The sequence below is a fragment of the Myzus persicae genome, unplaced genomic scaffold (genome assembly GCF_001856785.1).
Source record: "Myzus persicae strain clone G006 unplaced genomic scaffold, MPER_G0061.0, whole genome shotgun sequence".
Classification (NCBI taxonomy): domain Eukaryota; kingdom Metazoa; phylum Arthropoda; class Insecta; order Hemiptera; family Aphididae; genus Myzus; species Myzus persicae.
The window spans coordinates 573,227-600,108 of NW_019103933.1; the positions used below are offsets into that span (position 1 = coordinate 573,227).

Below are 26,882 nucleotides of genomic sequence, written 5' to 3' on the forward strand. Positions count from 1 at the left end.
AATCTATCAGATATTTTATGAACGAGTAAAAATCATTGGTAGTCACTAGCCAGTACCAAAAACTTGTAAACGAATATTTTTACTTTTGAGGGTATGCAATCTATATACAATTATAGATTTAAGTTACTTTAATAAAATGATGACGATAACATTAGTACGGTCAAAATCTTTTTTTAAGGTAAATTTATAATTTAAATATAATATACATTTTACGTATATTTCGACTATAAATGTGCTGTATGTGTTAAAAAAACTGCAGTAATATTTACATTATTTAATTTAGATAGTGCAATTCAATAGTTAAAAATTATCTTATCAATTAATCATGTTATTTTTATTTGGTGCATGTGCGTTTTTATTTTTAAATATTATTGTTAATCAAACACTGTCGGCCGCCGGACACCACGGATGTTTAATGACAAAATATATTAATATATTGATTTCGTGGGAAAAATGTATGGTGATTTCGGTACGAATGAAAACGTCCTGTGTTTCAAGTGTCCCGCAGCAGTGTAAAAGACAGGTGGAAAACAATAATACAATTAAAAATTAAACAATGTGGTCGGCCAACGCCGCCGCGGACATTTGTGTTTACTGACAGCAACAGCCACACGTAAGTCATACACGGCACGTTCGCAACGTACGTCATTATTAATTATTTACGAATACCCTATTACGCTTTTATAATATTATGCTATATATATATAATAACACGGTCTTCGGGGTCCAGACCACAATAATATCATATAAATATTTTTTTTTTGTTTAAAGTCATCTCTATAAATAGAAACCGTATATGGCCGGCCGTCGACCAATTCACGTTGTACTGTTGTTGAATAGCGATCAAAACAATCATAGTTTGTACACATATTAAAATATCTCATGTATGTATACAGGGTGTTACAGAAAGAACTGACTAATGCAATAACTTAATTTATTATAAATAATATTTTGAATTTTTTTTTTTATACATAATTTATTTATAGTCACTTGCGCTACATGTAAAATAAAAAAAAATTATTTTATTTTTAACAAGTTAAAAACAGCCAATTTGTGAATCTGATTATAAGATCAATTTTTATGGTAAAAAAATTCATCTAAGTTAAGTGGTTTATTTTTTAGAATTTTTTAAATTTTTTTTATTAATATATTTTTGATCAAATTCATTTGGAACGTATTAACTTTTTCCATAATATAATTTTAGGACATTTGCTGACATGAGTATTATATTTCTTAAATTATTTATTGTTCATATAATGTTAAAAAAATTTGTCCTACGTTAAAGCAATATAATTTTTTTTGTCAGGTCTATCTGTAACACCTTGTATACAGGGTGATCCAACAAGTATGCTCAATACCCTTTTTTTTCTTTAATAATGAAGTTTTTCAAAATCTCATTTTTGAAATCCTTAAATATATTCAAAGACCATATTTTCGTAGTCTTGAGATTTTTTGTACCACTTAAGGAGTGTCCTGTGACGGTACAAACTTTTGTTTTTCGAATGGGAACCCCACTTTTTTTCTTTAAATTATTTAGCTGAGAATTTTTTTGAGAATTTTGATGTATCGAAATAAAAATTCGAACTTTTAGTTTTCTAGTTATTACACATTTTGTGCTAAGGATAATATAGTATATAATAGGGAAGAATTATATGCTTTACAGTATACGTTGTTATCTATAATAGTCTATACACATAGTATAAAATAATACGTAATTTTATATTTATTTAGTCAAACACTTCGGGATAAATAGCAAGTAAGATCCTTCTTGATTTATTTCGTTATTTTTCTTATTCCATGTATAGAACTGTTTAAGCATATCCCTATTATGGACTTTTGTCCCCTCTTTTGTCCTTAGTACAAATTGTCCAATAACTAGGAAACCACTCGTTCGAATTTTTATTTCGATACATCAAAATTCTCAAAAAAATTACCCGCTAAATAATTTAAAGAAAAAAAGTGGGGTTCTCATTTGAAAAACAAAGGTTCGTATCGCCACAGGACACTCCTTAAGTGACACAAAAAAATCTCAAGAATATGAATACATGATCTTTGAGTATATTTAAGGATTTCAAAAATCATATTTTGAAAAACTTCATTATTAAAGAAAAAAGGGGGGTTGAGCATACCTGTTGGATCACCCTGTTTATACACGAGCATAATACTATTATTTGGGTGACGCACAAATCGCCATCGATCGCGTTTTAGGTGCAAATCGGATTGGCGAAGCGTGTGTTCAATTTCAAATTAACCTTCCGCCTTGACGGATTTATATTTTCTTTGACAATTGTCATCAGCACAATTATATATATATATACAGTATAGGCACCAAGCCAGTATATATACTATGTATTATGTGCTCTTCGGGCCGACAGTCGGAAAGGTTCATCAGTCAGTATCTCTCGGCAAACGAACACGGACAAACGTGTATGTTACTCGAACTACATAAATCTTCGGCTGCGGCGGCGGTTGCATTTAATGTGTATATTGGCTCACTTAGCCTCCAAAGCCCTTGATTAGTTTCCGAATGTCTGTTAATCTGTTCGATTAGATTTTCTACGGTACACAAAACGAAAAAAGATTCAATTATATAATATATATAATACGTTTTGCTGCAGGCCTGCAGGATTCCACTATTTAATTTTTACTCGATTCTCTCAGAATTAATCTGATTTTGAGCTTTACACCGATATATAGGTACGACTATATAGCTTCTAAGGGTTAATATATATTTTGATTTATAACCCGTATACCCACCTCCAATGTGTTATACTTTGATACACTTCGAGTGAAAGATAAACAGGAATAAATATACTTATATTATATGGGCACCAAACAAAATCACCAAATTTGACGAGTGCGAGAAACATCTGAAACCGATTTCGACAATAATATATTACATTAAATTTTTGGTTGCCAGATAAACTTGACGACTTCTGTGATAGATCGATGTACAATGTTTTTGAAATCGTTATTTTGAAAAACTTATCAAAGACTTCTCGGCCCAATGCATATAAATTGACACGATTTCACTTGACCGAGTTTTTGGCATGTTCTGATAGCTTTTGACTCAGTTTTTATTTATCGTTTCGGTCCATCACTAACCAAGTATCATGTAGTAAACTTTAATTATTTATAATATAAACTAAATAATATTGACTATTAAGATGAAAAATACTGAATTCAAATCAATGGCAAAGTGTTTGGTTGGAGATGAAAAGTATCAATCTTACATCTTAAAAATTGATGTTTGTTAATTTTCTTCTTAAAACCTTTTTCGTGTTACATTTAGTTTAATTACTATTGATATTATTCAATTAAGTTAAGTAACATTTTATTTTACTTTTATTTTTAAGTTTACATACTGTTATTGACTTACGTTAGTGTATTGCTGTTCGTATTAGAATAATCTTCTGAATAAATAACTAAACATAAATATACATGACATTCTATAGTCTATTTTGGTCGTTATAGTTAAAATAATGTTTCATTAATATTTTTAATAATTGTAATTACTTGTTTCTGAATAGGGGTATTTTATATACTTAACCCTAAAAAAATAAATTAAAGCTTCTATGGTATTAACTTAATGCAACTAGTGGTACAAAAGTACCATTCATATATTATGTACACACAAATCATATTACGGATACAAAATTTATCCTTATAGTGATAAATCATTTAAAAAAAAAAAAAGAAAAGATTTTACACATTTTTATTAGGAATTTATTATTAAAAAAATATTCACGTGAATATAATATAATTTTGATCGCGGAATGCAGATTAATAAATGACTAGGTATGTAATATATTTTTATTCCGTCATAAATACACATTAAATATTCAAAAATGTTCAACTCAACCGTATGGAAGTAACGAACCGATAAATATGTTTTATTTTCGTTACTAATGTATACCTGGTGGTTTTCTCCATTTTTATTGCTTTCCCCGGGGGGCCGCTAATTTTTTTCTTTCTCCTTAATAAGGGACCGTTTTGGCAACGATTTAGCTGTTTCGTACCCTTTTCGCAACCTTTTAAAGTGCTGTCCAAAATGTTATTATAATAACTGTAGTTTTTAAAAACCACATATTATGCTATGTAGATTAAACATTCATTTACAATAATGTGCACTACAATTTACTATAAATTATGAAATAAACATTTTTGGGTGATTAAACTTGCGCATTAAGTTTAAAACCAAAATTTATATTATATTTTAAGTATTAATAATTCCAAAAAATCTTTTGAATACAATTTTTATACATAGCAAAAGGACCAATGTTTGCACTAAATAATTGTAAAATAACTATCACCTATATTATTTTGTCATCGTTTTCGAAACAAATAACAAAATTTTAGAATTCAATGCTTATAGATACATTTTAAAACAATAATTAGACATTGTATATTATATTTATTTAATTCAGCCATACTACTAATATATTGTTTCTCGATTCTGCCACTTCCAATTTTTTGTTTTAATTCCTTATTCAATTTAATATGTTCCTTTACTCGCGTATCGCATTAAAATATAGCCATGAAAAATATTTAGCATCTATAATTTAAATTACAATGTATCTAATAAATGTTCTTTTGTGATAACTATTTTAAAAAAAACTCATAAAGCTAATTATAAAAATATTGTATATTTTAACTTTTTTCCAGATCCCACCCTCCTTGAGATACTGCCACCTGTCTTAGTGTCTTCATGATCCAAACATTTGATGAGGCTGTCAAATATTAGTATTCAGATTAAAAACCATATAAAAAGTAATGTTTGCATTTATAAAATAACATAATTGTTTAAATTAAATGATGAGCATAATTTATTTGAAATAAAATTGCTACTGTCACTTATATGAAAGTTATTGAGATAAAATGTTTAGGTAAAGTGCAAACATGTAAAAAGTAGATAGGTACTTGTCTGGGGGACTAATAATCTCTGATATGGGTGTAGGCTCTATGTCATCGTGCCACTGGAGTGGAAGTGTTATAGTCAAATTTACAAGTGAAAGGACAAATACGTAAAAACCCAACATTGATCAAAGGTTGTAAAATTCATATTTTATCCATCTAAGAGAAAGCTCGAATATCTTTAGGCGAAATATATTTTGCTATTTTGAGTCCCTAGTACATAAAAAAAAGTATCATTTAAAAACTGGATCGAAATAGTATATAAATATTGTGTTTGACCAAATAACAAAATACATTTACCTGTATTTCTTTAGTGAATGAACTTAAAATATTTTACAATCATTTTGCAATACATAAATAAATGTTAATTACATAAATATCTTTTTTAATACTAAAAAATTGGTACTTTCTAATAAAGGAATAATGAAATAAGTTAATATAAGTAGGTAGGTACACTATATTCTATAAAAAATAATAAATAATAAAAGATATAAAACTGTGTACGAACAAGTAGGCACTACTCGTTGAACTACTGTGTAGAACGATAGCCACTATAAATAAAGCAAGTTTTTAGAAAAATATGAAAAAATGATCACAAGGCTTAACACAATTGAATTTGCAAAAAAATCCAAAACATGGACATTTATCTTTAGCTCTTCTGGCATCATTGGATATTTTAAATGAGTATACTGAAAAAATATCTATATACTATGCAATAATCGATTATTTATAATGTATCAGTGTAAACAACAACTGTTTTAGTTTGATGCACTTCTATACCTTATTTATTTTTGTTATTACAGAATTTTTTTAAAAATGATATTCAATAAATTGTATAAATAAATAGTTTGTAGTGTGTTTTGATGATTAATCGTTAAAGAGTCAAGTGAATGTTTTAGTTATTGAAAAAGTATTCTACACTTAATAATTTATATTTGTTAAATATCATATAATTTTTCTTAAAATCAATGTATTTTTGTGACTAAAATTCATTTATATTTTATTCACGGTATTGAGCTTATGTGAACTGTTTATTTTGTTTTAAAATTAAACATTATTTTTTAATAACATTTTAATATATTTAATAAAATGTTTCTTGAGAGTCTTGACGAACTATTATAATATATTATATTATATATTCTAAACCGTCAATAAAATCTACTTTAAGAGGTTATAATTATGGCTCATAAGTTACAACTCAAATTGTTTCACAGATAAAATGTAATCTGAGCTTAATATTTGAAACCATTATACTGCGGTGTATATTTAATACAAAACAAACGGTCAGATGTATTGGAATTTAACAATTCAATAAAAAAAAGAAACGAAAAATCCAATATATAAAAATATATTGATAGCAACACCAGTAGATTCTTATGCTCCGTCCAAAATCGAAGATCCTATCACGTCAACGTATCTTACAGTTAATTTCACAGGTCATTCGCTTTTACGATTATCTATATGTGTTTTATCTCTTTGAAAAGCTTTAAAATGGTAGTAAATATTAATTGATAGGTACTTCGAGATACTATCTTATTTTTTTTTTCTTATTTACGAAGCATGAATTTAACATTCTCACCTCACGTTCAAAGACATAATAATATAAAAATAATATTTGAGTATTTTTTTATGAAATATAATAATAATATAAAATTCTATACAAATGACCAATCTATAACCATTTCAGTAGTTATGAACACTTTTTTATATTATTATAGTATACATTTTAAATATAAAGCTAAAAAGCTTTAAAATGATTAACAATTTATAGTTTTTTATAATTTTTTTTTTTGGTACAAAGTACAAACCCAAAACCATCATGATTGGTATAGTTTTTACTCTTCTGAGGGATATTTGAATGTGTTACCGCTTTTTGACTGACATATATTACGACAGAGATTATTGACAGTTGTTGGTGGGTAACTTCATACGAGTATGTTAAATGGGAATCCATATTATACGGGTACCTAGGTATAATACTTGAGTAGCTAGTAGAATTGTCAATTGCAGAAGTGACTTAAAGTCAGCGAAACATAAAAAAAAAATAGTCTCCAATCGAACAACACATGTTTATGAAATATAAACAGCATAATATTTAACAAAAATGAGAGGGAAATTTGATGGCGGGGAAAAAATTAAATAGATAATAATAATGAATTTTCTCACAATGCTCTAATTTCTATTCTAAGACATAGCATATTAAGTCACAAATTATTTAATTTTTAGTTTATTTGATTTAATTGACTTACTTAATAGTATTGTCGAATTGATTTTAGTATGATTGTATCACTTAAATAATATAACACGATTTACTCAAATTGTCAAGGTTTTATTTTACTTTGTGAACAAAAATACAATTTTGTTTAAACCTTTAATGTTATTCAGAAAATAATTACTAAAAGATTACAAATAAATAAATAAAAAATTCATTTTTCTTTTCAAATAGGATTTAACGATATTTGAAGTGTCTATAGACAAAAACCATCAATAATATTTTAGTACAGTAAAGTATATTGTATAATAGTATAATAAAATAATAAACTAGATGTGAGCAAAGCAAGTAAAGTATTTGTTTTACAATGATGATTTTTTTTTGTCTGGAGAAACTGTTTACAGTTAAAAAAATGCTCTGATCTTCAACTCGGATGAAGGTTTCTTTTAGCAAATTGGATCTAGTTTGTACTTTGAACGGTAAAAAGTAGATAATATTCAGCACTTTGCAAAATAATTGAGATACATAAAATAATATTGCCAAAAAATGAAATATAATATTTAAAAGACACAGTTTTCGGCAAAATAGATTTTGTGAGATGAATATTCGTGGGGGCTTAAAAAAAATTGTCACCTGAAAAACTAAGATTGATATTTTTTAAACTTAAAAGGCAAAATATCAAAAACATTTTGGCTCTTTTTGAGCTATTTAATGATATTTTAAATGTTATACTTTCTTTAGTTTTTATTTGACTAAGGTATGTATGATAACATTTATGTTTTTGAATTAACGAGTTTAAAAATTGTATTCAAGGTTTCTCATAAGCTTATATTTACAGAAATTAATAAATATAAAATATTCATGGCTAATTTCAAAATCGAATATTATGATTACGTACATATCTATATTATAGACCAAAAACCATAAAGGTATAAGCCGAGTGCTCCGCTGAAGTTGATTTATTTTTCATTGCATGCAATAATTTATCATTGAATTCAACCTTAACACATCCATTAGACTTAGACCCACTCAATTTTGAGGTACACTCGATACCTAATATATATATATATACCAGAGTGCTTTTCCTGTTTTTTTTTTGAACTGATGTCAACGCTCCAGACAATATTTTCAACGGTCCTGTCGTATATAGTGAGTAGCAATTTTTGTGTAATTAAAAAAAAATAAACTTAAACCGTTCGTAAGTTATAAAAAATGATGTACCTCTGGTTTTAATTAATTAATTTTTGATCGATATTCCAAAAACGTATGTACTTAATAATTAACTTTAATTCGTTTAATTTTTTTTTCCTGCTCAACTCAACAGTAATAATTATTATTAAGGTAAAATATTGTATGCTCTTAAATATTCGGACAACCTCTTCATGTAAAGTGGCGTTCCATAATATGATTTACCTACCTCCGAACACTCGTTATGTGTTTGAGAAAAACAACTGTGTTTGCCCGGACGAAAAAATATAATCTAATGAATAGTATTGTTCTGGCGGATTCGCTGCAAGTGGATCGATGCGCTTGCAATCAATACAAGTCATAATTAATAAACCTAAAATATTAAATATTAAATGCATACAATAATAAGTCATGTCACAGCTCCGTGCATAATATAATATAATAATAATAATACAGTACAGTACAGTAACAATATTCGCATAAACCATATTAATATTCCTCTATTACGTACCTACTCAAACCGTTTGACGTTGATATTCCATAACAGTATTATTATAGTGCCTACAACCCATTTAGTAAGATGCGGCCTGCCGCTGTAAACACACACGACTTCGTATGGCAACCCCGCGCCACCGTGAGTATATTAGGTATAATTTGCCATGATATAGGTATATTTTATTTTAAATATGTCTGATATAATTACGGTCACGATGTCGATAATTGAGTGGTACCTACTGTATATTCTTATTATTTACTATAGTAGTACATAAAAACATATAATATGAATACGATATCATTATTACTCTATCGTAATATCAATATTATCATTTACTATAAATATCATAGATAATCAATGATCCCAAGTAACTACCTCTATAAGTGCGGGTGGCCAGAGTTTTTAAAAATCGTTTTTTTTTAATAAAAGAAAAAACGGTTTTTATAATCAAACATATTCATTGTTAAATATTTTGTGTTGTGTTTCAAACTGTCTTAATCTTTGGTCATTTAATCATTAATTAAAACTGTTTTTACATCTAATCAACCAATACATTATTTTTGTAATCTTTGAAAGTACAGAACCATCTAATAATATATTTTATATCACAGTAACATCAAACATGTGCCTACTCCGATGTCAAGATATTGTGACCTACGAATGCTCATACACTTAATCTACTATCACGTGGTATAGAAATACCCGGATTGAAAAGCCATACAATGCAAACAATTAAATACATCAGTAATTGACATTTAATTTCTGCAAGATACAAAATGGAAGGAGTGGAAGCTTTGGTACTTCATCAAGATGTAAGGTGGAAAACTTATAAAGATACAACACAGTGTTACTTTGAAATTTGGCATACTATAGGTACTATTTAAACTTAATGATGAAAATCGAACAGCAGTAGATAAAACCATATTTTCAAAAGTAAATTATGTCAATATAAAAACTTAATTCTGGTGTCTAGGTATTTAATACAATTTTAAAAAAATTTCTTTTTCATTGGATCAAGTTCTGGAAGATAACTGTACCGTTGGTGTGGTATGTGATATTTGGTTAACACTTAAAGAGTTTTTGAAACTCAAGTATACGATATGGAAATATCAGAATAATTGAATCTCGTCGTTTTAAATAACCGATTTACTGCAATAAATTATATTAACTATTATCATTCAAATATAGTTTTAGAGGCAAATACTAACCAAGTATTTCCATTTAAAGGTAATTTGTTATCAGAGAACATAAATTAACACCACATACTTAGGAGTCAAGTCTAGAAAAAATGTATCAAAGGAAATTCAAACCATAGGTAGCTAAAAATTATATTCAATAGTTTCCTCATCTTCTGGAATTGAAAGAATTTTTCTTCATTTAGAATTGTATACACCACATTAAGAAATAAACAAAGTGTGGAAATGTCCTCAAAACTAGTTACAGTTTTTAAATCATTAAGCCCGAAATAATAATTGCCATTTATTATTTTAATTTTAAAATGTTAATGTTTTTACTTATTACAGTGTTACCTATATATTACCTAAGACTGTTTTTAAATGTCATACTTAAAACATAAAATATAATATTAAACTTGTTATTTCAAAAGTGTTACCGGTGGACTAATGTTTATTTTCAATTGTTGATGTTTTAACATTTTCAATGTATTTATTGTTACATAGTCTATTAAGACAAAATTAAAGAGACTGTTTTTTGTAAATGCAATACTTAAATCTTTAAATTTTTTTATTTTAAAATCTAAATATTAAATTGTTATTTTGTTATTATTTCTTACCAAAAGAATATTATAATAATTAAGTTTTTTTAAATTAAGATCTGTGTTTTTAATTTTAATTTAGATTGAATGCACGGTGAAGATTTATTTATATATTATAACATAATGTTTAATGGTTAACCATTTACCTACCGCACCAATTATTTAAAAAAAAATCAATTCCCTTGACGGTAAATTTAATTTTTATAAGTTTTATTATTTAGTTTCAAAAATGTTTTAACTGAATGATTTTTTTTTTCTCGTTTAAACCAATAAAGAATTTATTTTCTTTTATTAGTTTAAATCACGTTTTATACATGTCAACACGGCTATTACCCGACTTTTTTAAGCAAGTCAAATTGAATTTATTGTTTGTATATCGGTACACAATTTGTTATAAAAGAAAATAAGTCGTATGTTATCGTAAAGGTACTTACTTTAAAATCATACATTAAACTTTTTACCATATTTTAAACCAACTGGACTTTTATTTTAAAAATGAAAATTGAAAAATTCCTAATACCATACAAAGGTATAGGTAACTTCACGTCAATTAGACAAGCCTTTTATTTTAAAAATTGTTTATAATCAGTTTTAATTTTATAATCAGTTTTTATAAGTAACAATTTTTCATTTTTTTTATGTAAGAAACTTTCACCGCCTATAATCTATATTATTAGTAATGCAATATCTTCCAATGTTATAATTTATTGATAAATACATTTTGAATACGTTTCATGCAAGTGAGAATTAAAATCTAAACATTTTAAGTGCAACTATTGCATCAATTTTGATTTTACTCATTTATTTGACTATTTTTCAATTTTATTCACGTAATTTTACTTTGATTTTTACTTATTGGCTCCAAATCGAAAAACTTTTAAGTATGAAAATGTAAAAACTTATAGTCTAAGTCATTGATGTTTAGATTGTTAAAACAACATGTACAATATTTTGTTGTTGTAGAATTTAAATATTATTTAATTAAGATGAGGATAAAAATAGTTGTGAAATAATATTCATCTTATATTTTTTCTGAGTTAGTAACAATAAATTAATATTATTTATTATGAAAAATTGTTATTTTTTAAATTTGTAAGTGGAATTTTCCGTATTTTTTTAGTGAAATAAATCAATAAATTTTACTAGATTCGTACCATTACAACATCTATTCCCTCACGTCTGTCATATAATATTATACACTGTAAATCTGAATAATATTCCCACGTTTTCCAAAATTAAAATAAAATAATAAAATAGTAACTTTCTGTTTTATTTTTTGTTACAATTGATGTAAGCGTTTTTATCGATTTTTAAGTGGAAAAATTGTATTATATGTAACTGTACCGAATACGAGTAACAATTAACAAATCCATGGGTCAAACCATTAAAGTTATTATTATTTATACCTTCTCAATCTGAAGTGTTTAAATAAAAAGCAAAACTACATTAATATGTATATTATACATTACTGTAATAGAAACGAAATTAATAAATTCTGATCAAAACAAGTTAGAAGAAATGAAACAAAGGTACTCAGTAGTCAGTAATCAAGTAACATTTTGTGTTATGTAAATTTTAAGTTCTGTAATACCAAATATAATGTTTAAGTTACATATTATGTCATTTTCAAAATAATATTTTATCTTGTGTCTAAAATTGAAAGAAATTCCCTAAAATATGCCTTATGCATGCGAAACACTTTTAATTTTTTAGAATATTATACAACTATATAGTTCAACCACACTGTATTGACTTTTAAAGTTTTATAGCAAACACCAAAAATAATGGGTTTTTATCGTATAGAAAATTTATTATCAACAAAATGGTTTCTCGACAAAAATTCACTGATATAAAGCTTTAAGCTCCCTATAATTTCAAAAACGATAAAACCATTCTCTCAACGTCCTTTTTGTAAAACCAAAATATTATCATCTATCAACTACAGGCTACAAGTGTTATAATTTAATATCTAATTTATTTTTAATTCATCTGCTGTAATCCTTTTTAGCTTGATTATTACAATTATCTTCTTAACCAATATTCTCAAAATGATTTTCTTGTATTCTTCGTTATTTATATTTGAATAATCTGTTAATAAACAAACAATTGATAAGTATACATTAATACAGTATTATACAATATTAATAAACATAATGTTAGTATCAGTTTTAAGCATCACTCGTACACACTTAACAAACTCCATAGGTAACTATTATTTTGGTTTATTAAAATTTTTAAATGCTGTTATTTATTGTAATTTCAACAACTAAACTGTGAAACACATAAATTAATTTTTTTTCAGCAAAATAATTGTTTGAAAAATTAATGTAATTAACATCGACTGTGCATAACATTTTGTTTTATCTATATATGATAATACAACTATATTAGTAATTTGTGTAAATATAATTCGATATTAATTGTTATAATATAATAATCTTATTGATCAAAGATATTACGATATAGTCATTATACTCATTAAAAAGTTTCTAATCACAGTCGATTTTGTTCTATATAGTTGCACACTATGAATGCCAGCTTAAAATTATATAATTTGTACACATCAAGCTATGTGACGTAGTTACACGAAATACTTTGAATACTATAAGTATTACTGAATCTTCATTAAAGTTATGATTATACAATACACACTTGGTGATAGCAATTAAAAAATACTTCCCATGTTGTAACTTGAACGTTACCTATGCTGTACTACGCCTGCTTACACAGTATTTTTTATTGTAAATTATAGATAAAAATAATTAATTCAATTAGATGATTAGGGGGGTGGCGTCATTAAATTCCACAAAAAATGCAATGAAACGCCAAAGGGGTTTGAAATTATTAAGTTGACTCATGAATGTTAAAATGTAACCAATTACTACTATTTTTATATTATTATAAATAAATGAAATGATTTATGTTGAGTACGAGTTCACGTTTTTTTTTTTTTTTTTTTTTTNTTATTGATCAAATAAAAAAACTCGGCAACTGCATGGCCATTAGTTACAGTTATGGTATGTTTACATGGTTTAAGATTTTTACATCATTTTTTTTTTTTTTTGTAGGGGATTACAATATTAAAGATAAGTTATAACAGTATGGTTTCTAAGTATTTATATAAGAAAGAAATAAAACAAATGTGAATCATTAAATTAAATTATAAAGACCTGTTGACTTCAAAAAAAGGATCATCTTATTGTTCTCCACAGCATTGGGTCCCAATGCGCTGTCGAGGGTCGTGTCCAATCCGGTGTTTTGACGTTCTTGCTGGTTCACGTTTTATTAGGTATTGAAAGTCGAATCCCGTGTGATGTCTATTAAGTGACAATTTTCATGGAGTCTATAAGACCACAACTAGAGTCTAGACCATTTGTTTGCTATTTTTCATTTGATAAAAACGTTTTAAACACGTTTACAACAATTGAATAAAAACATTGCATTTTAAAAAGAAATAAACAAAATAAACAGTTTAAAACAAAAAAAAAACACGAACCCTAACAACTCTGCAATTTTGTTTGCAATCTATATACAATCCAAGTTAGTTGGTACGAGGTGCCTATATTATAGTCCATGTATAAATTTTGGATATTCGGATATTCTACTACAGTTTTATGTTGATTTTCATACAAGTAAATTATTGTATACACATAAATGCACACGTACAACTACTACGTGATACGTACGCTTTTGTGGCGTTTTTTTTGTTTCGCTGTTGATTAAGCCTTATTTTTTTTTTTATGTTTACGAAATGTTATTTATATTGGGTAGAGCTTTATAAACGAATTTACTGCTCAACTTTATTATGTATTATTTCCATAAGCTGTAAGACGTCTTACATCTTAATTTTATGTTGATACTTTAAATTGTTGTTTAAACGAACGTGTGAAATGTATGCAATATATTAAGTTGGGCCATGATATTAAAACACCAACCAATGCTTGGATAACCGATTATTGGAAACTGAGGGAGTGTGTAGAATGAGTAGCATTCCAGAGGTTTGTGTCAAATGGTTGGAAAAGGACGATATGTTGTTAGTATTATTAAGGATTAACTTGTTGATAACTAAGGTTAAAAGAAAGATTTATAAGAGATTTTATCTCGTCTAAGAAGGAAACACATTTTTTTGAAATGTCGTTGTCGATGTTGCTAGCCGCTAGAGGATCGTGTAATGCATGGAATATTGTTTTTCTTTTTTTTGTAGCTTGTGAGAAAGATGTATTTAAGTGATTTATATTTATTGAACTCAGATTTGGCCATTGACATTAGAAGTTGACGGATTGGGTTGAGATCTGAATTGAAGTATTGTTGTGGTTGTGTGTCGAATTTGAGTTTCCTATGTTTAGAGCATCCTTTGAAGTTAACGTTCATGTAGATAGCAAGAGAATATCAGATACAGCCAATATCATGACTCCGCGTAAGTAACCACTTTGTATTGTAGGTATAGGAATATAGCAATCAGTATTTACTAATATAAATATTAAACAGGTTTGGAACAATATTAATCTTGAAAATACGAGTGTAACTAGGTGTTTCATATATATAAATTTACATCAAACCTAAATTAAGATTGGCAGACATAGGATTGTATAATTTAACTCTGAAAAATCATGATTCAAATTTAAATAAAATTCACCAAAATACGTATACATCATCGTTTCTATAAAAGAATAGACAATTTTCACATTATTACAAAGTACATTCGTTATGTAAAATTAAGATATACACAATGCATATACATATTTTCAAAGATATTATTAAATATTTGCAAGTTTGCAAGTAACAGCTAAAAATTTAATATTCTATCATATTATTATGAAATTATTCAGATAGGGGTTACGGAAAGAAGAAACACAATTTAAATCATCTTTAAACAATAACTGATTATACTGCCAAGATTTTATAAATTAAATTTGTCATCTATTAAAATGGTTTAATAGTTAATTGTCACAAGGATTTCCATTCCAATTAAGAAATACCTTCTTGACTATTTCAAAATACGAATTCAGTGAGCACGATAACTGAATTATGTAAACGAAACTTGGCCAATAGTCCTAAAACAAACGATATAGTACACTATTTGATTTATACAATATATTTGACTGTTTGAGTATGTAATCAGAACAAAGACAGGTATAAAATACAAATTCAGTAAATGTCTAACTCACAATTCATACCAACAGTTAACAAGACATTTTGAATACAGAAGTTTATACAATGTAATAAACATTGTTTATAGATCAAATCGCTTAGTGTTCACATCATTTTGTATTATAATATTTAATATATAGTACACCAAAATATACTAAAATATATACTACTTTATAGAAATATCGCTTTAAGTTTTCTTTAGTTTTAAAAATGAAAATCATGTTTGAAAATCGTTTTAAACATTTTGTTAGAGTTTAAAAAAAAACTATACTTAATATGTATAAATATGAAAACCAATGTCATAAATCATCTGTAGAGGCTAATTAAGAAATTGTCAACTTATCAACAGCCGAATTGTCGTTTGAAGACTTTTTAGTGTCAGCGTTCACCGCCTTCGGTTTTATCATTTTTCATAAAAGAACTCTTACCAGGCAAACTTTTTAATACCGTACCATCATTTAATGTGATGAATATGGGTCAGGGTATTCGTTTTTGGCGATTTAAAAATGTGTTTATTTTTATGAACATCATGAGGCGTTATGTATAGTAAATATTCTATAAATCTTTGCTTTGAAAATGTAACCTAATCAACCAACAAATAACATAAATAATAATAAGTGTTGACATGGTTAATGAGAAATACCTAAAATAAATTGTACTGTGGAGTTAAAATAGAAATTTACAATTAATAAAACCTTTAATTTTTACCAAATATTTATTATTATTGTTTTTTTTTAATATAGCTTCCAGTACTAGCTTGAACAGCTAGATAATCACATAATGCATACACAAATGCAGACAATATTTCATGATAATTTATAAATAGCATACACGATAGCATTAGTAAAATATTTATTTATGAGTCTATATTTTTAATTACATTATTTTAAAGTTCCTCTATATAGACAATTATAATAAAAACTTAAAAACAATCAAATTTGATTATCTTACCTATAACTTAAAAAAAATTACCTTTATTAAAGAAAAATTATAAAATAGGTACAATATCAAAAATGTATGAATGGAAAATTGTCAATATTAAGTAATCTAGTTTGTAAGGATATAAAAACTTACTTGTTGAAAGATTTACTACATGATATAAATACTGCATTTACATAAATTATTTTATTGTTATGGTATGCTTGATATCATATCGTAAATGAAAATCAACAAGTGCTAAACATTATTTTTGTTACGTATCAATACTACGATAATATGATAATATGCAGTATTATAATATTAAAAGAAAATATTAACTTTATTCTACAAGAAATTCGGTAGGATGTATAGTACTTAGTGAATGTTCAAATATTATTATTATCTATAAGTTTTTAAAATGTATTAAATGTTATGTAAATTGAACACCGTACAAGAAATACGTTTTTATTTCATTCAGAAATAATGATCTTAAGATCTAACACGTGCATTCAATTTATTTTTTTTTTAAATGCAGTTATTCAATAAAATAATTTATATAATAATTCAAGCGTCTTCGTCGGATGAATAATATTTCAAAATTGTGTTTGTGTATGTTTTTTGTTAATACATGCTTATTTTTGCATCAAGGTACAGATTGTATATTTAATAAATAAATATTTTACAACATTTCAGGAATAATAGATGCCATCAAACCCAGTTAAGCTTAAGCAAAATAAAATGATAAGGATGGGATAATGAACTTACATTAGAAATTCATCTATTAATTATGTACATTTCAAATTATAGCATTTCAAAATCAATTATTCAGCTATTGCAATAACTTGTTCGGTTTGGGCATTAGTGAGACGGGTATTATAAACAATTTAGTGTTTACAATTCTTAATTAATACACTTTTAAACTTACCCTTTAACTATTTTTTTTAAGTCTATCTACATAGTACAAGTATAATAATGCTATTATAATATAATATAATTACAAATACGAATAATAAGATATATGATGTTACGTATCACATAAATAGTTTTTTCACTTCATATACTCATCGCCGTGTTTACAGTTTAATATTGTCACGTCGTTTTGGTGTGTTTATGATATGTATTGTCCATGTAGTATTGTAGTGTTTATGTAGTATAATGATATTATATTATATTATATTACATTATATTATTGGTAATTTAATATTCGTTGGACGGCGCGTCGTATAGGCAAATTCGGTTCATCAACGTGAGTGTGCCTCACGAACGGTATCCCCCATTGTTAGCTATTATAGTAACTCTACAACTATAGTTATAGTTTCTTTCATAGCTAACGACGAAAAATTCGCTACTTCAAGTTACATGTTGACAAAGCCATTAGTCATAAAAATTGTTAAATTATGCTGGTTCAGAACTAGTTGGCTAAAATGTCTTCAAACCGTTTCACGATAGTAAAAAATCTAAAAATAAATCTACAAAAATTATATCATAATCAATCTAATCTTTGACAATAGCTTATCAGATTCGGTACGTGAAACAATATATGAGAACGCCAATCCCACTAAAAATTATTGGATACTTACCATCAGTTCTATTTGCATTTAATTTTTAACTTCAAATTTAATTTTAAAAACTGGGTATTATAACATTTATTATATTTATCCATGTTATAATTTGTATTTAATAATGTTATAAAGTTATCATTAAGTTCACAAACCTCTTAAAAAATTTTAAAATAACTAAACAGGGTAAATCAGTGAGTTTTTTCTAACCTAGCACTTTTTTTCCATAACAATTGTTCGATCAATTGTTATTTAAAATAAAATGACTAGTTGCCAGTTTTGTTTAACTAATTTACGTCTGTATACAAGCACATCAGTAACTGAAGGGGAAATTAATTTAAATTTATTGTTAGATCGTTAACTAACCGTAAATTAAAAGACGATTTCAGCGTACATTTATAGTCGGGTATTTTTTAATATCAGAGAATCCAAGTCGGGTCCTCGAGACTAGGGATGATTACAGGCAGTATGCTAGTTGGGTCCAAATGTTTTTCGGTAAATACTACACGGTGTCGTGTCATTTAAACGCTGCAATTCGGTCTCTAGACTAATGAATGTCTTCAGTTCGACGCAACACTCATAGGTAGGTTATTTTGACTGACTTAAATTTGACGCATTTACATTTCAGCCTAATAAAAAAAAATCTGCGTGCTTCGAGATGTCGTACCTATACGACATTTTTTTTTTGGCATCAAAATAAAATAACTAGTCCGATCAATATTACCGTTGAGTACGTCAACAGCTGCTCCGTTAAAATAATTTTTAAAAATATGTAATAGTAGGCACCTATAATTATATATTTATTACTGAAACTAATCCGCCCAACTAGAGTAATACGTAAAATAATCTGAGACCCAACTAGTGTGGTAGATAATTGTCTCAGGAAATTCTAGACCCAACTCGGATGCGGCCATTATATATAATAGTATTGCTGTGGAGTAAGAAGTCAGACCAAAAAATTGTTTTAATATTGCTATTTTCATAGGGTGCTACCACTGGGTATCTTCCCTAATCTAATTACCCATATTATATTTTTTTTTACTTGTCATTCACCAAACCTACTTATTGTACAAAAACCATGTATAGATTGTAGATTTCTTCAAATAAATAAAAAAAAAAAAAAAAATATTGCTATTATCTTATAAGAAGATATGTTTTTACGATGCTAATTAAAAATGTAATCTGGATTCTGGTCCTTTCAGAAACATTAAGTATTGTGCACGACGAGCTAACAAGCTTTTATTTATTTTATTCATTGTTTTGTCTAAAGAACACTCATCAATTGAAATAAAAAAGGGTTATACTTGATTATATTCTATGATGCAAATAACAACAACTACAAATTATAATTATTAAAAATATTAACTATGACAAATTATTAATATTAACAATAAAATTAATTTATATAAAAATCCAATAAATTATATAAATGGAAAAAATATGATTGTTTGTTATACGTATTTTAAGGATCTTAGTGAAGCTTACGATTTTAAAATAATTTGTTTTGTTTTTTTTCAACACAAATGAAAATTTAATTAAAAAATTTCCACGCAACAGTTTTCAAGATTTGAATATTGTACTTCAAAAATATACCTTTTAATTTTCCAGTAAATTGAGATAATATCGTGTTAAATTCCAAACAATAGAATCGATAAAAATAAACCAACGTTTGTTTATAATAAAATGATGACCATTTTTTAGTTAGCTAAACGTCACAATGGAAGTTTTTCGATTATATAATATTTGTGTACTTAACTTTTTTATGGATCAATTATTATAAGAAATACATTTTCAGTTATATAAATAATTTCTATAACATATTTTATTTTATTTATTTATTCATAGGTAACTAATAATTAATAATATAAAAATATAATAATATATAAGGATCTGATACAGTGGCGGAAACTGATAACCCTTATCTTACACCTAAATCCAATAATTACCAACATCATACTTTCGGATATAATCCTTAAATCAATTTTCGGTATAATTTTTAGCCTCATCTTGCAAACTTAATTAAGACATTTTTCTTATAAAATAGAAGTATTTTACAACTTTAATACTTGCAATTACTAAAGTAAATTATTATTTTCGTTATAAATATTTATGTCAACAAAATGTTGTAAAAGATTTTAACAACAAAGAAAAGTGATTTATTCATCAGTAAATGAGCCCCACTCAGTTTTTTTAATAATAATACATTTCCTTTTTAAAATATACATCTTTTAACAACTGTTTAAACAATACACTTGAGAAAAATTCTCAAAAGCGACCTATTTTATGTCAAAGTATTTACCCTACACAAGACGATTCTTTCCATACTTTCGTTGTCTCGTAACATACTTAATTATTAAAACACATACCTACCTATATAATTTCTCAAATATAAATATTTATCTATAGATTTTTATTGAGAAAATTATTATTAAAATAAAAATAGATCATTTAAAATAGTAATTTATACACAGTAAAAATACTAAAAATTAATGAAATTACTAACTAATGAAACAATTTGTTAATATCAATGATTTTTAATACTTTGAATGAAACAGTTACAATTACCTACCTACTAATAAATTTAATTAGTATAGTAAAATAATGGAATATTGTATCGATTAAAACATTAACCTGAGATATTTGAAGACGCAAGTTCCAGCAACGAGCAAGGGTAGGTACACCACTATACTTAACCTTACCTAACCAATACGTCGTTAAATAATTTGAATTTGAAATGCTTATAATTATGAATAATAAACATTCAGTTAGAAATATCTGTTTGAAAAAAATTATGTACATGATGTATATATTTTTTCATATAAACTAGCATATTAAAAATATTACTTTTGAAGAGATTTACATTAAAAAAATTAAGGATTTTCAACTCTTCAATAATAAAAACTAATATTATTAAATATTATGGTTTTTAATGTAATACTAAACACACACACACAAATAATGAAAATTATTTCACCAAATCATTGTAGATACACTTTACACGCCTTTTCAGGGACTGATTTCCTGACGATACATTGATTAATTTAAAGATCAAATAATACTTATATTACTTATTTGGAGTATTAAATTAGAATTCGTGAACTGACTTTACTGGGCTGTAGTTTTATTGTTAGGTTAGATGAGTAGGTTGTGACTCCTGGCAATATTAATTTCTTTTCGGTCTTATGGGTGGGTTGAAGGTCATTGGTTTGGTTACATTTTTACCAAGATTTTTGGTAATTGAGGAGTTAAATGTGATAAAATATGTAGGATTCGATATCGGTTTTAAAATTGTGTTCATTTTTAGATCTGATTATAGTATTTGGTTCGATTGTAGTTGGGGCTTTTGCTATTACCTAATCGAAAGATTTTGTATTTTGTCTAGGTTTGATTTTAGGTAATTTAGTGTGGCTGAAAGTTTTGATTTTACGTTAAGAAAATATTTAAGGGTACGAATACGAGAATTAAGATTCAATTTGTTCTTTTGTGGCCAGGGTAATTTTTTGTCAAAATATATTCCGAGATATTTTGTGTAAACTAAGGTTGGAATTAAGATATTAGTAAATTTAATCTGGGAGCAATAGTGGATGGACTTATTTTTGATAATTTTAACTTTCCGATTTTAATACGATGTACGATTGATTGTTATTGGTTGGATACGATGAATTAATTTTCATGAATTGAAAGAATCACCTAATCATCGGCGTATTTAGTCAGAAAATTGTAAGTATTAGTGTATTGATCTGCTACCGTTATATCGAATCGTATAGGAGTTGTTACTGAGTCTTGACGAATTCTAGATTGTATGGTGGAAATTTACGAGATACCATGGAGAGTAGCATAGAAAAGCAAATCAAAGTAGAGTTTAGAAAAAAAATTATCAGAGTCTAGATAAATCTGAATAATCATCTTGTGTGTTTAGAGAAATTTTATTTAACTATAACTAATGACTCTTGCTGCCAAGTTTCATTTCCAGATCGATAAAAAAATCAACTATAAAAAAATAACATTGAACTATAAGTACCTAGTTATTACGATTATTTAGCATTTCTTCTTGTATAAAAGGAATTCTAGTTTTTCCAACTATAGATATTATAATAAGTTTTAAAATTCTTCCATGGTAGTCAGTAGGTACTTATATAAACTTATTTAGTTCTTATATGAACCCTTTTAACCCCGTTAATTACTAATTACAAAAATGTATAGTAAAAATAATAATTTTATGATCATAACCCTTCACATGAAATTAAAATTGAGTTTTACTTAATAAAAAAAGTTTACGTTCATTAAAATTGATAGTATCTTTTTGTAATGAAGGTAATACAAAAATGTTTAATTAAAAACATATATTTTACCAAATTTAGAATGTTAGGTTATTTTAACTGGCTTGGCTGAAAATGTTAAATGTTTAAATTAAAACACGGTTGATCATTGTTTCCGATTTGCTGAAAAATTACCAAATAACTTCACGACAGTAAACGAAAACAATTCTAATAAATACGAAGTGATAAACAACAATTTTGAAAACAGACTTTAAAAAAACAAAAATACTGCTAGTCCCAAAGCAGCATACGGTTCTCCTCTAAAATTGGCAACCCAGTCAATCGGCGAACTGCTACACGCTAGGGCATCTCGCCAAAACTGTTGTCGGTTTTACATATTTGCACATTCACAATACTCTCGGGGGACAATAGTATTAGCAACCTTCAGCTAATATAACTTTACCCTTTGCGAATGTCGGTAAAGGTTTTAAGTCGGTTTCTATTATTGCGGTTATTTCGATTTATTACATACTTGTGGATACGTCTGAAACTCAATGCAAATATTTACAAGAAATATTTTCAATAACTGTACATCAAAAAAACAAATACTAAAATCCTGTACAATGAATATAATATATCGTAACTGAAAATCATAGTAAATATATATTTATTTACAACACTTGTGTGATTATGAAATAATTTCTATATTAATAATCTTCATTAGAATGAATAAGTAAAATATTATTAAATTACCAAAATAAACAGTGTTGATAACAGATTATTAGATTATTTGTAAATTTCATCTTGCTCTGACTTTGTCCATCCTGTAATAGAAAAAAAACTAAAATTCAAAATGTCCATACGAATTTGTTAAAAATAAATTGACGTTGCTGATTATTAAAAAAAATATATTGTAGTGTGTATTCCCGTATTGAAAGTGTTTAGAATTTTAATTTTTCTCAAAATAAGTTCTTTGATATTTTTTTTTAACTTTACGAATACTATTTCAGCCAGAGAACATGAAATATTTAGTGGTACCCCTTAGTGTTAACCTAACCTTAGCATGAACTGTATTTGATATCAAACTCTTATTATTAAAAATATTATGCAACAAGAATTTAACCTAACCCATAATATTTTACATTAAAAAGTAACTAATTATCTACATTCTAAATCTGTTACAGGTATGGCGACATGTCTCAAGGACGTGTTCATAGAAGTCCCCATAGCGATAAGAGAAGGTAATACTGCCATCCTGCGATGTGACTATGACTTAAAACAAGAAGCCTTGTACACAGTCAAATGGTATAAAGGCCGTCGTGAATTTTTCCGTTATGTGCCTAAAGAGTTGCCGCACACAAGAGTGTTCCCTTTGCCCTCTATAAACGTAGACGTAAGTTTAGCATATGTAATTAGTGTACTGTAGTCATTTCCAGAATCAGCCAAATGGAATAACTGATAAACTTCACGTGGCTCGTTGCCATCACAAGTTTTCACACACCTACCCTTTTTTTCGGGTGAATTAATTAAACTGCAAAAATGTAAAAAATATTTCGATTTTTTTTTAAGGTCAGCGAATCAGGGCCAAACCAAGTGGTGCTGAGACAAGTGACGCCCGAATTGGATGGCAAGTACAGATGTGAAGTTAGTGCAGACGCGCCAACATTTCACACACAAATTGTAGCTGCTTGGATGCACGTTGTCCGTACGTATTATTATAATCTCGTAGATTTATACCATGGAAAACTCGTAACAAACTTAAAACAAATATTGAACCTTTTTATATATTTCAAATAAATTGTTTAATTTATTTAAATTATTATTTTGAATATTATAAAATGTTAAAATGTATGAAGTTGTAAATTCAAATTACATATAACTTATTTATTTCTTATATTATGGTTGGTAAATTAACTTATGTTTTTCAATTTTAAAATTCTAGCAGTTTTAATTAACTGTACAGATGAAATTTACAAACAAAATTATGTAAAATAATTATTGAAATTTTTTAATAATACATGTCCTTTAATTATTGTAACGTTGATTTTTTTTCATGACATTAATGTGTAAAACTAAAATTGTTCCAAAACATTCTAGAAAAAAAAAACTAGAAGAATGAATATATAAAAGAATTTCCATATAAAATCAAGCTAACTAACTGATATAATAAAATTTAATACAATTAAAAATATTTAATTAGTTTTCAATTTTTTTTTTAATTCATAAATATTGTACGTATAAACACCATTTGTTGTCCTACTATAAGCAAATAGATATATATATCAATTTTCAGTTATTATAAAAATAAAATAACACGAGGGTTGTATTATTTATCTTTTAGGGACAATGGACGGCAAACCAGAGTTACATCTTGAAAAGCCACAGTATTCTCTTGGTGAAAAGTTGAGAGCAAATTGTTCATCTCCGCCCTCAAATCCACCTGCAAATATCACTTGGTTCATAAATGATAAAGGGGTGCGTACAATAACATTTTATGATAATGAAAATTATGTTGCAAAAATAATACTTATACCAAGTCAAAGGTTACTATAATATACCCTAAAGTATATTATAAATCTTGTAAACTTAATCTTTTATAAAAACACAAAATTTAAAATAAAAATAAATAGTTTTATACAAAGTTTTTTTTTTCATTGCTATTGTCCGATTTTATAACTTTTTTAAGACTACAACACTTACTATATAATATATAGCTTTGATTAGGTCGACATAAGGGAATGTCATCTTATCGCACAACTCCCAGCATGGTTAAATAATTAAACAAACTATACAGACGTTTTTTAGTACGTTAATTGTTTTTCCAAAACGTATTCAAAAGAATAATATTTTAATTAAAACCTATTATTTTTATGTAAATTGGGTACTTTTTAACCTATTCTTTCCCACGGGCAATACCCAATGGTCTTAAATCTGTTTGATAATATAATCAGATAAAACAAATTTTAACTTTTTTATTAATTCTGTTGTGATTTGTGTTTTAACTATACTATATTTATATAAGGTTAAACGATTTAATTTATTTTTCGATTATATATAACACAAGGTATACTAATAAAACATAAATATAAATCGTTAAAAAAGATACGAGTCATAAATAAAAAAGAAAATACTAATATTATCCAACAACAATATATCAATAATTGTATTTAATAATCAACCCCATTGTATTTTTCATGTAACAATTTTACCTCAGTACAATCTTTCTTAACGAAATATATTTACTAATATTCATGTGCGTATTTTGTATGATACATTTTCGGGTGGGTATTGAAAAACATTTCGCATTTAATATAAGTACTATGTTTTTTACTTCTTATAATACTATCTTATTAAGGCTAACGAGATATTTTTACTTTTTTTACTTTTATTCGTATATCAATATTTTAAGAATTTTTATTATTCTATGTTTTTCTGTGAATGTCGCTCTTTAAAAAACGTAATAAAACTTTCATTGTACCTAAGTAGCTCTTATAGAAATAAATAAATATCAAAAATACAGAGCCACAATATTTATTTAAAAACGTCTGAAGTTCAAATTTTTACATTTTTTTCCAAACCACATACATTTACTTAAGTATTTAACACTTGAAAATTTGATTCAAGATTTCTCACCAGTTGTTCTTAGCATAAGTAATACTTTGAAACATATCAAATCGTGTCCAAAAAATTTTAAATTAATTCAAAAATTAATTTTCTTTACAAAAAAAATAAACAAAATAGTTTATGGGTGTTGCTTTTATACTCCCGTTATTTAGTAATATTTTTCCTTAACTATTTTGAAAATGATTAGAATTACTCACCCTCAAAGAACACCACTATTTTTCAGCTTAGTTGATGATTAAAGCAATTTTACCGATTCAAAAGTTAATGACACTCGTAAAAAAAATAAATAAATATACGTGCATAATTGTGTAGCCACAGGTAGGTACATTCATTGCTCTGCTCAGACTCTTAGATGATTGATAATATATTTTATCAGTTGTTAAGGAAATAAATTACAATTTTATGTTAGGTTACCGTAGTATTCATCTGTCGAAAAGATTGAATGGGATAACATACCTATATGGTAATTATCATTTATATGTCTGTAAGCCCCTGAGAGAAGAATGCAGGTTGCATGTTGTACAAAGTTGATTCATCGACTTTATTCCTTCACGAACAGTATTGAATCAAGATGTGCATATTTAAATACTAAGATTCTTCTAGAACATGATTTTTTTGTTTATTGTTCTCGTATATTCAAAGCCATCTATATTTATGATTTTTTTAATGATCTTGACATTATTTTCACTGCAAGTTAATAGAAAAAGAAACAATATTCCTCCAAGTAGAACTACAAAATAATGGATGTGATATTATATATGATTCGCTATATCTCGATATAAATTTC

General features: G+C 26.5%; 1 protein-coding gene across 1 annotated transcript in view; it reads left to right on the top strand.

Moving 5' to 3' along the window:
• The window catches only part of LOC111036564 (B-cell receptor CD22-like), a 102,643-nt gene that overhangs the window by 62,388 nt on the left and 13,373 nt on the right, over nt 1-26,882 (top strand). The window contains exons 2-4 of the mRNA XM_022318628.1: nt 23,656-23,864; nt 24,041-24,176; nt 24,813-24,946. Coding sequence (XP_022174320.1) covers nt 23,656-23,864; nt 24,041-24,176; nt 24,813-24,946 — 479 coding nt within the window. The remainder of the gene's footprint in view (nt 1-23,655; nt 23,865-24,040; nt 24,177-24,812; nt 24,947-26,882) is intronic.